This window comes from Perognathus longimembris, chromosome 17 (assembly GCF_023159225.1).
Source record: "Perognathus longimembris pacificus isolate PPM17 chromosome 17, ASM2315922v1, whole genome shotgun sequence".
Taxonomy (NCBI): Eukaryota; Metazoa; Chordata; class Mammalia; order Rodentia; family Heteromyidae; genus Perognathus; species Perognathus longimembris.
This window is the reverse complement of record NC_063177.1, coordinates 47824928-47839004: the sequence shown is the minus strand read 5'-3', so window position 1 is coordinate 47839004 and position 14077 is coordinate 47824928. Positions and strand designations below refer to the sequence as shown.

General features: G+C 38.0%; 1 protein-coding gene across 1 annotated transcript in view; it reads left to right on the top strand.

Annotated features, from left to right (window-relative positions):
• Abca9 (ATP binding cassette subfamily A member 9) overlaps window positions 1-14077 on the top strand; it is a 46454-nt gene that overhangs the window by 8747 nt on the left and 23630 nt on the right. The window contains exons 7-19 of the mRNA XM_048365179.1: window positions 1288-1429; window positions 2491-2676; window positions 3659-3806; window positions 4810-4978; window positions 6837-6895; window positions 7411-7521; window positions 7941-8116; window positions 8437-8556; window positions 8765-8903; window positions 9307-9397; window positions 10804-10943; window positions 12363-12482; window positions 13117-13315. Of these exons, the coding sequence (XP_048221136.1) occupies window positions 1288-1429; window positions 2491-2676; window positions 3659-3806; window positions 4810-4978; window positions 6837-6895; window positions 7411-7521; window positions 7941-8116; window positions 8437-8556; window positions 8765-8903; window positions 9307-9397; window positions 10804-10943; window positions 12363-12482; window positions 13117-13315 (1800 nt within the window). The remainder of the gene's footprint in view (window positions 1-1287; window positions 1430-2490; window positions 2677-3658; window positions 3807-4809; window positions 4979-6836; window positions 6896-7410; window positions 7522-7940; window positions 8117-8436; window positions 8557-8764; window positions 8904-9306; window positions 9398-10803; window positions 10944-12362; window positions 12483-13116; window positions 13316-14077) is intronic.

Sequence of the window (14077 nt, the reverse complement as noted above, 5' to 3'; positions counted from 1 at the left end):
TAATTAAAAAAATAATGTCTACTCACTGGAGACAAAAATGAAAGAAATTGTATTTAAAATGTTTTACATAGTGCTCAAGAAAAAATAAGCACTTATTTATTGTAAGTCTTTATTACAGACTTGAGAGTAACTTACGAAAACAGGCTTTGAATAGTCCGTAACCACATTATATAATGAGTTTAGGCAAGTGATTTTTTTTTATTGCCAAATTGATGTACAGAGGGGTTACAGTTTCATATGTTAGGCCTTGGGTACATTTGTAAGTGATATTTTAGAGACCAGTATTGGTCAAACATTCATCCTGAAGTTCAGAAAGTCATGATTTGGATGTTGAATTTGCCTTTTACAAGCTGTGCTGGAATTGTCAATGTTAAACAAGAAATGGAGGATGCACGGATACTTCTAGACATATGCTAAACAATCTTTAAAAGAGAAGTCTATACTACCAAGTAGGAAGTCTACGTGTGTGTGCGCACGCGTGTGTGCACTTGTGTATCAGTCCTTGGGGCCTGGCCATTGTCCCTAGGCTTTCTTTTCCTCAAGGCTAGTGCTATACCACTTGAGCCACAGCTCCACTTGTAGCTTTTTGCTATGTGATTGCAGATAAGAGTCTCAGAGACTTTCCTGCCCGGACGAGCTTCAAATTGTGATCTTCAGATCTCAGCCTCCTGAATTATAGGTGGGAGCCATTGGCTTCTGCTTACTGCTTTATACCAAGTTCTATTACTTTTTGTGTCTAAAGAGATATTAAGTATATTTAATGGAGAAGTGGATTAAATTGTTGGTTTGGTCTACAATGGGACTTTCTCCTGTTCTTTTTCTCTTTGAATTAAAATTAAACAATGCACCTTGACAATGAAAGAAATTTTTGGTCACTGCATGGTCTTGTTCTTCTAAAGGATGGCCTGCTGACCCACTTTCATATCATCTGCTTCTTGCCGGTGTTGTTCCTATAATATTTTATGGGAAGAAGTCGTCCATGTCTGATAGAAACATGTCTTCCTCAAAAGCTCGTGGAAATCTCTCCCAGTGACTCCTCTTGCATCACCTACTTTATTGCTTTTGTGTTATGCAACACAGTTGGTGATTATTTATATTTCTTTATGGAATATGGGATTTGGGGCAAGGGAATGTTTTTGTTTTCCAGCTACTGCATTTTTAAAATCCTAATAAATTGTCAACTTCAACGGTTGTTGGCTGAACAGATGAATGATTCCATTCATGACAAATTAACAGAAATTTGGATTCATGCTGTTTTTTTTTTTTCTGTTGTTTGTTTTTTGCTAGGCTTTCCTGGGGCTTGATGTATGCTACCTGGGTCCTTCTCATGGCCACTTTGATGACAATTATTGTCAAAGCAACCCATGTTGTTGTCCTCACTAGTTTTATGGTGGTCTTCATCCTTTTTCTCCTGTATGGCCTGTCTTTGGTAAGTGATGAATTCTCTCACTCTTTCTTCCTTCATTACCTCATGGCCATCATGTGTTAATAATCCTATTTCACCATTTTTTGTTCTGTTTTGAGTGTTTTTATGGGACAACATCTAATTGAAAATCGATGAAATATACTTTCTTTTTATTTTCCTGTCCTGGGGGCTTGAAATCTGGACCTGAGCTCTGTCCCTGAACTTCTTTTGCTCAAGGCTAATGCTCTACCGCTTGAGCCATGGTGCCACTTCCAGCCTTTTCTGAGTAGTTTATTAGAGATAAGATTCCTACAAACTTCCTGCCTGGGCTGGCTTCAAACCACGATCCTCAGATCTCAGCCTCCTGAGTTGCCAGGATTACAGGCGTGAACCACGATCCCCCTGCTCGAAATATACTTATATCACATTGTGTTAATAAACTTTCTAACACTATAAGAATATCTAGGAATGTTTAGCTCAGTGTGGTGGCACGTGTCTATAATCCTAGATAATCTAGAGGCAATAGCTTGAGGATCATGAGTTCAAGGCCAACCCAAGTAAGTCAGTAAATCCGATCTCTGAAACAAAAAGGATGGGGCGGGGGTGTGGCTCAGGGGAGGTCCCAGATTCAATCTCAAGTACAACAAACAAATTTTTTTAAAGGGAAAGAAACATGAAAAGTTTTATTTTTCGCTGAGTGTCTTTGAGGTTTCAGTCTTTTTAGACAAGGAGAAAAAAAAATAGTTGGTTGACCTCTGCTGCTTTGGGGCCTGTATCTAGGCAATGTTCATAGCAGTAGTGCATGGTAAACTTATGGCTCATTGTATGCCAGGGTACAGTTGTGACAGGAAGAAGGAAGCAGTTGAGGTACAACAACTCCCTTGGTGGGTAGACCCCCAAAGATTAGAAGACCACTCAGTAGACTGTTTATGAAAAGGTCCAACATCTCCCTGTAGTGCTGAGGTGTGGTTAGCACACCTAAGCTTTGAGAAACACTGATCTGAATCACAGGAAATATGAAATTCATTATTGTGTTACTAGTGGTGCTCAGAATGGTCTGCCAGCTGAATTTTGTCTCCTCTCAGATACCTTTAGCTTTCCTGATGAGTGTTTTGATAAGGAAACCTTTCCTCGCTGGCTTGGTGATCTTTGTCCTTACAGTCTCCTGGGGGAGTCTGGGATTAACAACACTGTACAGACATCTTCCTGCCTTTTGGGAATGGACCTTGTGTGTTCTTAGCCCCTTCGCCTTTACTGCTGGAATGGCCCAGGTAAGGGTTTAACTACATTGTTTTAATTTTTATTACTTTTAATTATTATCTTGTTACATTTTTTTGTTTAGTTCTCATACTAGGGTTTGAATTCAGGCCCTCACATTCCTACTTGCTTTTTTCACTCAAGACTGGCCCTCTACAACCCAAGCCACACCTCCATGTCAGGCTTTTGGGTGATCAATTGAAGATAAGAGACTTTTCTGCCTGGGCTGGCTTCAAACCACACTTCTCAGATCTCAGTCTTTTAAGCAGCTAGGATTAAAGACTAGAGCCAACCGCACCCAGTTATTATACTTTTTCCCCAAAATATCCAAAAAAAATTCCTTTGATAATTCATGAAACTTACTATAAGTATTTAAATGTCCAGCCCATGTTTATCTTTAGCTCAGTACTTTGGAAGTTCCAGTGCTGAGGGGGAATAGGTAAACACATGAGATAGAAATTTTTCTCTCTGAGCAGACTTGTCACTAAATACAAGATGATTCTGAATGATTCAGATAGTTCAGCTTCTACTTCTAATTGATTGTGCCCATGAACACTTGCTTCACCTAAGTTCAGGAAATGCAACGCAATTTTATCACAAGTATTGGAAAACCAGGAATTTGGAAAAAGTGAATTTTAATTTTTGAATTGAACATTTCTACATGAAATGGAATTTCCTCTCTGCAGGGAGTTCTAGTGATGACATTAAAACCATAACCTGCTAAATGAAATTTACATGTCAACTGACCATTATCTTCTTATTGTTCAGCATGAAGTCATTCTATCTGCTGCTCAAATAATTGCCTCCTCCTAGGAGATGGAGTAGTCTGTGGCTTACAGTCAGATAAATTCATCACTAGCATTCCAGTAGATCAGCTCTGTAAAGATAAAGTCATGGGTTATTTGTCTGCAATCCAGTGAGTAGTGGAAATGAGATAGTAAAATTCATAATACTCTACCAATCCTCTTAATTTGTATGTCTCTTTCTTTTCCCCAGCTTATACATTTGGACTATGATGTGAATTCTAACGCTCACTTGGATTCTTCAAACAACTCATACCTAATAATAGCTATTCTTTTTGTATTGATTGTGGATGCTCTGCTCTATTTGGTGCTGGCATTGTATTTTGACAAAATTCTTCCCAGTAAGTAGTAGCATGATTGGACTTCAACATAACTGCATTAACTGTATCTGTTTTAAATAGTACTAAATATAAATCATCTAGCATTTTCAGAATAGCAAACACAAGTTGTGCAACATTGGGAACTTTGTAGACTCACTTTCTAAGACTGGGCTCTGCCTTAATACTTTATTCTACCTCATTTTTGTTGTTGTTGGTCGTGGGGCTTGAACTCTGGGCCTGGGTGCTGTCCCTAGACTCTTCAGCTCAAGGCTAGTGCTCTACCACTTAAGCCACAGACTTTCCTGCCTGGGCAGGAACTGTTGCCTTTGAACTGCAATCCTCAGATCTCAGCCTCCTGAGTAGCTAGAATTACAGGCAGGAGCCTCCAGCACCTGGCTATTCAACCTCTTTTACAAAGATATTGTGGATAATCAGATGGGTGGATAATCAAAAGGCTGGAAATGGAGCTTTACCTCACAAAGTAGCATGCTAGCCTTGAGCACAAAAGCTTAGAGACAGTGTCCATGCCCTGAGTTCAAGCCCCAGGATTGGCGCACTCACAAACACGAATTGTTGTATGCAATTTTATCGTCTCCTCTAAGATCTTTGGGAAACCTGAGCTTGCAGACTCACCAGTCTTTTATGGGCTTGATAAAATGCTGCCAGTGTAATAACATGAGGTTGATTTCTCACCATAGTCTCCTGCAACATATTCAGATAGCTCTAACGGAAGAGACGCTTGTTTTTAATGTGAGATTTCAATTCTTCCTGAAATACCTCACTACCTTGTGACCACCTTAGTGTTGAGTTTATCATGCTACCTTCTTGTCATAGTTGAATAGTATACTAGATGGTAATTTGTCTGTTGTTTTTTCCATGTTGGTCTGCATTTATCAAAGCACACATGAACAGTAATTTGAGGTGACAGTGTAGCTCTGGTTTCATGGAAGAGGGGTAGTGTGGACACACTGACTCAGGATGAAATGGTAGCTGACCAACCTGTGGTTGCTTTCCGCTCATGTAGCCAAGTATGGACGTCGGCACTCTCCCTTGTTTTTCCTGAAGTCTTCTTTTTGGTTCCAACACCAAAGACCTAAGCATGTACTTCTTGAGAACGAAGTGGATTCAGATCCTTCCTTGGAGGACTCGTTCGAGCCAGTGCTTCCAGAGTTCCAAGGGAAAGAAGCCATCAGGTAACAAATCCATCACATGGAAGGGCAATGGAGAGAGATCAGAGAGCAAGGATTGGTCAGATAAACCACGAACCTCTATGTCCCTCTGTACCCACCAACCCTGGGCTGCTGCACCCAGGAAAGGCTACCCTCATTCTGAGGAGCTCTGTATCCTCTCATGTCCTCAACATTTGCACCGACTAAAGTCTTATGCCATTGGCAACAGCTTCCAGATCACAAAAACTATACTTTCATTTAAAAAATATTTTTCTTATTTATTATCAAAGTGATGTACAGTGAGATTACAGTTTCATATGTTAGGCCTTGGGTACATTTCTTGTACTGTTTGTTACCTCCTCCCTCATTCTATACTTTCATTTTTCCACCATCTCTCTTGTTTCTCCACTTCACACATTATTCTCCCTTCCTTTGCTACTCTGTTGGTGACAGACAATGCTATCATTTTCTTGTCATTTTCATTTCTTTTCTCTGTGATGCACTTTGTCCCTTTCCTCTTCCCTTAGGGAATCTGTCTCAATATAAGATCACCTGTTGACATATTAACCCATTAGACTAACTTGGAAGTGGGGCCTTGGGAAAGTAGTTAGGGTTGGATGATATCACAAACATGGTAGCTTTCATGATGGAATTAGTACGTTTATAAGAAGAGACTCAGAGACAGTGTCTACCATGGAAAGATCCAGAAGAAGGTGACCTTGAAGGCAAGTAGGAAGGGACCCTTCACCAGGGACCCAAAAGAGCTGGTGTCTTGATCTGAGGCTTTCTGTCATCCAAAATCATGTGAAATAAATGACTGATATTAGGCCACTCAGTCAATGGTATTTGTTATAGCACACTGAGCAGACTAATACACATTTGTTTTGTTAATATATGAACATGATACAATTAAAATACACAGGGCCTGGCTTATAGTAGACCTGTAACTTGCTTGTAACATTTTTCTATGTATTCTTTTTTTAAATACAACTAGCTAATTCTTTATTTTGTTATTATTATTTTATTATTATTATTATTATTATTATTATTATTATTATTATTATTATTATTTTTGCCAATCCTGAGGCTTGGACTCAGGGCCTGAGTACTGTCCCTGGTTCCTTTCTTTCTTTTTTTTTTTTTTTGCTCAAGCCTAACACTCTACCTCTTGAGCCACAGCACCACTTCTGGCTTTTTCTATATATGTGGTATTGAGGAATTGAACCCAGGGCTTCATGTATGTGAGGCAAGCACTCGCTACCACTAGGTCCCACTGTATTCTTTTTTTTTTTTTAAGTCTTCATTTTAAGTTTTTCCTCTTGTCTTCTTTCTGTCTTGTTTGAAGTTTCTTATATCTCCAGCATTTTGCGCTCTGCATTTTCAATTTTATTTCCTCTATAAATCAGCCCTGCGTGGCAACATCATCATCTTCATTTTAGTGCTTTAGAACAGAATTCAGTGACTGTTAAGAAGATAGAACTTGTAACAGAGCTAGTAAAAGACACAAGGGAGACTTTACCCAGAGTGCGGTAGCTGCAACCCTCCACCCCCATCTTTCTATTAGGGTCTGCTGATTTCTTTCTTTTCTCTGCTCTACCCATCTCATGACCATTGATTCCACCTTCAGCTCTCCTCTTCTCTAACCGTCTATCCAAGTCCTCATAGCAACATGCTCCCACATGCTATTTGCCCCTCCATCGAGAGCCTGTTCCAGTGATGATGATCAGAGATGCAGCTTTCTAGTGAGATGACCCAGATGCTTCAGCTACTGCCCACGTCAAAGAACACCACCAACATCTTCTTATAACCTCAAAGACCTGACTTATCAAGCCTCCCTCCAGATCCACAATTTCCTCAAAAACATTTCCCTCCTCTTTTGCAGAATCAGAAATCTGAAGAAAGAATACACGGGAACGTATAAAAAGGTAGAAGCTTTAAGAGGTAATAAAATAAAATTATATGTAACACGGTGGTCTGATTTACGGGCTATGCCTCCTTTGTAGCAAATATATTGGTAGGAATTAAGACCAAGATGGTCCAGATATCAAGGCTCCTTTTTATTTTAACACATTATTTTCCTTCTACTCAATTAATAATATAATAAATTTAACATGTAAGAAGTACCATTTAGATAGATGGATTTAAAAGATATATTATTTTCAACTCATCATAGGATCTGGTACTAAAGTTATCATTATGATAGCTAGCCTCCCCTTAAGGGTCAAAGTATTTTATCCCCCAACTTGTTAATCAATATGTTAATGACCCATCATTGATTATGATATAGCTATAGAATGTATCGGACCAGATATAAGTGTGAAAGGAAGAATTTAAGATTGCCTTAATTATGAATATTGGTAGCTAGAAACATTCATGCTGTGAAAAGTTATAAAAATGGAAGAAACTGGGGAGTTACTCTGTTGGATCTGAGTGTCATTTCCTTGAAATACTGCCAGGTCTGGTATTTGACATATACGAAGGTCAGATCACGGCCCTTCTTGGTCACAGTGGAGCTGGGAAAACCACACTGCTAAATACTCTTAGTGGATTGTTGCCACCAACGTCAGGTAAGAAACAATAATCCAAGGACAAGCTCAAGGACAAACGAGTTAACCTCACATTCTGTCCTTTCACTTCAATGATTTTCTTACAATAAATATTCTAGCATTTTCTTAAATGTTGCAATATGAGTATATCCTGAGGTGTAACAACTATTGTAGTTGTATGTATCATACAGATATTATATTGTCACAAATCCCACTAATAAGTACAATCTTTGTTTTATTATCAGTTTAGAAAGTAAAACAAATCTTAGAAGCTTAAGTCATTCCTGTATGTAATTGTAGTTTATTTAGGAAAATGTATTCTAAATAACTTTATGATTATTCAGTTACTAGCTGATATAGATGTTGGTTTATGTTTTAAAGTATCTTAAGTGCATTATTTTAATTTCTCTTGATAGTAACCCATTACCTTCTTTTAATAGGCTCTGTCACCATCTATAATCAGCCACTTTCAGAAGTGACTGACTTTGAAACTATAAGCCAGCTCACTGGAGTTTGTCCACAATCCAACATACAATTTGAGTTTCTTACTGTGAGAGAAAATCTCAGGCTGTTTGCTAAAATAAAAGGGATTCTGCCACATGAAGTGGAGAGAGAGGTATTCAACCATGATAACTGTTACACATCTATTAAAAAAATGGGAATTGCCTTACCTAGAAAACCCTACCCCTTTTTGTGTTAAGTTACTTGTGTACAATTGAAATTTAAGAAAAAATGGCTCTGCAGAAAGACATAAAAACGATAGTTTCTTAAAAATAAACATCTTAAAACAAATGTAGTCATTACCTTACTTAGGTAATTTTAACCATCCCTCCCTCCCCCGGCTCATCACTTTTTCAATAAAGATAAAATTAATTTTAAAAAATAAACATTTTACGTTTTGGACTAATACTAATACTGTATTCTTTATCTGTGTAGGTACAACAAGTTTTACGGAACCTAGAGATGGAAAATATTCAAGATATTCTTGCTGAGAACTTAAGCGGTGGACAAAAAAGAAAAGTGACGTTGGGGATTGCCATTTTAGGAGATCCACAGGTAACTAGAAGTAAAATGAACAGTGAAATCACATGGGGGACATCCAAATGACTGCATAAGATTCAGCTGTTTGCAAACCATGAATGTGAAGACATTTTTACAAGATAAGTATGGGTATGGTTCTCCCTCGTACTGTTGTGCCATAGTGCTCGCTAGAAGAATTTTGCCTGAAAGGAGCAGGGTAGTTCCCTATCTTTCTACTGCCCAGGTTTTGCTGTTAGATGAACCAACTGCTGGACTGGATCCTGTTTCAAGGCACCGTGTATGGAATCTCTTGAAAGAGAGGAGATCAGACCGGGTAATTCTCTTCAGTACCCAGTTCATGGACGAGGCTGATATCCTGGCTGGTAATTTGCAGTTTTATTTCATGCGTCCTTGTGGGGGAATTAGAAGCATGTGTAAATTCTGTATAGATTGGCTCTATGACTGTCTCTCAATGGTGACTGCCAGCTGTTCAGATGGGAATTTCACACATTCTGATTCAGGACAGCAGAGGTTGTAAAATAGAGCATACTATTTTTATTTAGAATGAATGTCAAGGGCTTGACAAAAAGATACTTGTCAACTTTCCCAAGTAGGCTATAGGACAGTATCATCTGAGTTGTTGGAGGGAAAGGAAGGTGGCAGCATTAGGCTCTATCCATTCTAGTGCATCATGTTTCTAACATACATTTTATATGAATGGCTTTGTTCTTTTGTGAACAGTGAAGAAATAATTCCTTAATATATCATCTGGTTCTTCCTGACCAGATAGAAAGGTGTTTATATCCAACGGGAGGCTCAAGTGTGCAGGCTCTTCCCTGTTCCTGAAGAAGAAATGGGGTATTGGCTACCATTTAAGGTACAACTCTTAATGTTAGTACATATTGGGGCTCATTGAAAATGCTGGTGGCTGATGCTATCAGCATCACTGTATCACAGTAGGTCACAACTCCTAAGTTCATTCAGGAAAGTTGTGTTGGAACAAAGTCCCAACCACTTTCTTAGCTAGAATATAGATGATCTGAAATTGTCAACAATAAGGATATAAGGATGTTTGATTTAGGTTCAAATAAAGCATTTGGAAAATATTTTTGTAGCCTGTTGCTTGCTAAACTTACTAGTATTTCAATCTTTACTCATATCCTAAATCAGAATTCTATTGTAGTTTGAACAATTAAAAAACCCCTGGATGGGTGTAAGAAAGATGGCGTAGGATATTGGAATAATCAAGGTGCATTGTACTCATGATTTGACTTGTTGCGTTGAAAAATCTTTATTAAAATTTAGAAAATAAAAATACCCTTTATTCTCCCTGACTTCATTTTCTCCACCATCCTTTTCTGCCTCCTCCTCTTTGTGCAATAATCATCATTACCATTGTTAAGTAATGTCTACCACTTATGACATATTGGCTATGTTTTAGGGACTTACTGTGACATTTACATATGGAACACTCCCTATGTTTTAACCTTTCTCCAGCCTTATAAGCATAGAGTAGATTTTTGGGTTTGAGTCATCAGCCAGTTATGATGTTCATATCTTTCTGTCACCTCAGCTTACTTTAGTAGATATGACTAATAAGGATGTTGCCTAAATACAACAACTTCATCGGGAACTTGATATGGTTTTTTCAAAAGATAACAGCTTTCACTTGAATAAATTTCTCAGTAAAATTACATAACAAGTCCTGAGCGTTTACTTTGTGGAAGACCATGGGCTACCTCATATGTACTATTTTATTCTGTCTTTAGAAGTTCTTTTGAGAACTGGGTATTATTTTATCTTTCAGATGAGAAAAGTGATACTCAGAGATGATCATCAAATTGCCTCAGTAAAAGTGTTACTCAGAGATGATCATCAAATTGCCTCAGTTCTAGGACTTGCATTAGTATGGTATTATAACCATATCCTTTACAACTATATAAATTAGTTCTATTTTTGTTTTACTATGTTTCCAGAACTCAGACAACTTCTGAGGTTGAGTTTTCTAATAAACATTGACATGATTGGACATATCTCTCCACTTTACCACAGCCAAGATCTGATTGGTTAATTTTCCCTGAGTATCTAACTCTTCCCTTTTAATCCTTTCTCTGCCATGTGTTTAAAGTGTGGGAACTGTATTAGTGTGTGTATAATATGCTGGTATCACAGATATTGAGTCTCATAGATATTGAGTGGCAAATATATACTATATCATCAGGAGGCTGTTTGTAAAGGCAATGTGGGATAATAATAACTTTATCTTATTCTTCTCAATGTTAGTTTGCATCTGAATGAAATGTGTGATCCAGAGAGCATAACAACACTCGTTAAGCAACACATCCCAGATGCCAAGTTAACAGCCCAAAATGGAGAAAAACTTGTCTATATTTTGCCTTTTGAAAGGACAAACAAATTTCCAGGTAACATACTAGAGACCATAGAATGAACTGAGATAATGGTGGTGCCCACGAAAATGATGGCTAGTTCTCATACTTGCTAAGCACATGGCAATATGAACTATTCTATATTCCCAACCCAGGGTCACTTCTAATATCAGCTCCTATGATGGTCCCATAGTCACTTATGAGTAATTAATAAATGATAATGTGTTCACATTAAAGCATGTATCTTTATGAGGTGAAGGATAGAATAAAGTTAAAATTAGGGTTATTAGGGAAATTTGTTTGAGGAATGAATGAAAGAGTGGTTAGGGCATGAGATTTTACCTGATTGCTCATTAAACACATTTCAGAGAGGATGAATAATTTCACAAAAGAATGAAAAAGATACAACTTGAGTAGATTTAAGAATTCATTAGGAAAGGACTTGTGAATCCCAAATAAGGGCATTTGTATAATTTCATACCATGATCCAAAACAGATAGATAGATAGATAGATAGGATACATAGACACATAGATCCAAAACTAATATAGAGAACGAGAGATCAAATGGAGAATTTGTTCAGAATTCATGCACAAGTTACACAGTACACACCTTCTTCTTATACAGAGATTTTTTTTTCAAACTGGGAAATATTCTGTGGCAATTATTTATATCTACAAGTACTTGTTCCTTTATTTCTTTATCATAATTTTAACATGAAAGTATGAATCTTTATTTTATGGGAAATAATCTTTAGAGTTGAGAAGTATTAAACACTTCCATATATATTACATACAATATATGTGTGTATATATAATATATAAAATATAATATATTGTTATATATTATATTATAATATATTTATATATATTAGTACTGGAGATTGAACCTACCATGCTAGGGAAGCATTCTGCTATACTCCAAACCCTCTGGTTTTATATGTTATTTTCAAGATATGATCTTGGAGCTGGCCTTGGACTTCCAATTTTCCTCTCTCTACCTATCAAGTAGCTGGGATTATAGACCACATCCATTTCTAAAATAAATGTTTACATTAGACTCTGATACACAGAAAGACCTAAAAGCTAATGCACCTCATCGATGTATTTTAGACATAAGTGTCTTGTCTCTAATAAAACTACATTTGCGGGCTGGGATTATGGCCTAGTGGCAAGAGAGCTTGCCTCATATACACGAAGCCCTGGGTTCAATTCCCCAGTACCACATATATGGAAATCAGCCAGAAGTGGCGCTGTGGCTCAAGTGGCAGAGTGCTAGCCTTGAGCAAAAGGAAGCCAGGGACAGTGCTCAGGCCCTGAGTTCAAGGCCCAGGACTGGCAAAAAAAACAAAAAAACTACATTTGGCCCATCACCAAGATTATGTCTTATAAAAATGTAATTATTATACATTTAATTAGGGTACTTTCTGTTGATCTATTTCTGTGGTTACCTTTAGATCTTTACAGGGACCTTGACAGGTGCTCTAATCAAGGCATTGATGATTATGGTGTGTCCATGACTACTTTGAATGAGGTGTTCCTGAAATTAGAAAGGGAATCAACTGTTGATGAATCAGGTAAAATGCTTCCAATAATGACGTTATAGCTTTTGCTGGTGCTCATCATAGGAAAGTCTACAACAGAGAGGGAAGGTACTTGTTGAACACAGGAATGTAATTTCCTAGTTTTCAGGATGCAGACAATGAATATGCAATACTGTGCTACCTGAATATAAATGCTAAAGAGAAAAAGAAAAGTAGGATTTACATAGATGATTGCCTTTATGGTGGCATTCTAAGGGATTTTTTTCAGTACTTCCAGGATTCAGATATTGCTCTGAAGGTCGGTATTTACCCAGCGTTTGCATGATGGAAGTAACAAGAGCACCATTATGCCCACGTTTATTGCAACACAGTTTAGAACTAGCTTTTGTTATAAATTGATTTCCATTGATTTCTCAAGAATAAGTTTTGTAGAATCGAAGAGAATATTTTTTTCCAGAAAATACATGATTTCCTTTCACTGTATAATTTATTATTTTGCTTCTCTCCCATTTCCTCAGTAGTTACTCTCATACCACAAATTAGGTTACTTGCATGTTTGACCATAATGTTAAGCCTGGAACCTTTGCTCCCAGAAAAGCTAAATACGATGCATCTAAAATGATACTGTAAAACAACACCTTATTAACGAATGCTCTCGTGTTTTTAGATCTTGGAATTTGGGGACAGTTGCAAAGCGATGGGAGAAAAGACACGGAGAATTCGGTGGCGCTGGAACAGGCTTTATCTTCCCTCAGCGAAACAGGAAACATCGTGAGCGGCATGGCGCTCTGGGGGCAGCAGCTCTGTGCCATGGCCAAAGTTCGCTTCCTCAAGCTGAAGCATGAAAAGAAAAGGCTGCTGGCCATGTGAGTGCCCACGGGCTTCCGCATTCCCTGGTAAATGTGGGGGGATAACACGCAGGCAAGCACCTGGTGAAAGAAATCCCAGGAACTGTGTCTGGCCGTTGAAACAATAACACGAAAAACATTTGCTCATTGCTCATGGGGGCTTATAATAAAAACATATAAACATTGGGGGTTTTTGTAAGGTATAATAGAGATATGCAACCTACAGTAGGCATGGGGTAGGAAGTGCTTAAGTGAAAGGAGAGACAGCAAAGAAAGAGCTTAGGCAGAATTTGAGCTTGGTGAAGGAGAATGCAACTTCACTGAGCTAAGGTGGGAAAGGGAGATGGACGATCAGGCAGAAGGAGTGGTACTAAACAGGAGAAGATCAGAGGAATCTAAAGAAGTCTATTACTAACCTCAGGCCATCACCAGACAGAGTGTGCGGCAAAAGTAAAAATATTTACTAAACTACATCATAGCGAAAATCTGGAGTGTAGCTCAGTGGTAGAGCACTTGCCTAGAATGTGTGAGGACCTGCTATCCACAGCATTTCACACACACACACACACACACACACACACACACGATAGTCCCCAAGAATAGATTTTTCATTTTGAACAAGTGGCTGATAAAACAATAGCAGAATGTCAGGCACGTTCATCGGGCAATGGTAGAATAGTGTTTGGAAGTAGGTAATGCAGGAGAAAATGGGAAAATGAAAGAGATCATTTGGGATCATGGGAAAAGGTTGAGGGTGTGGAGGGTCTGGGTGTTGGTGAC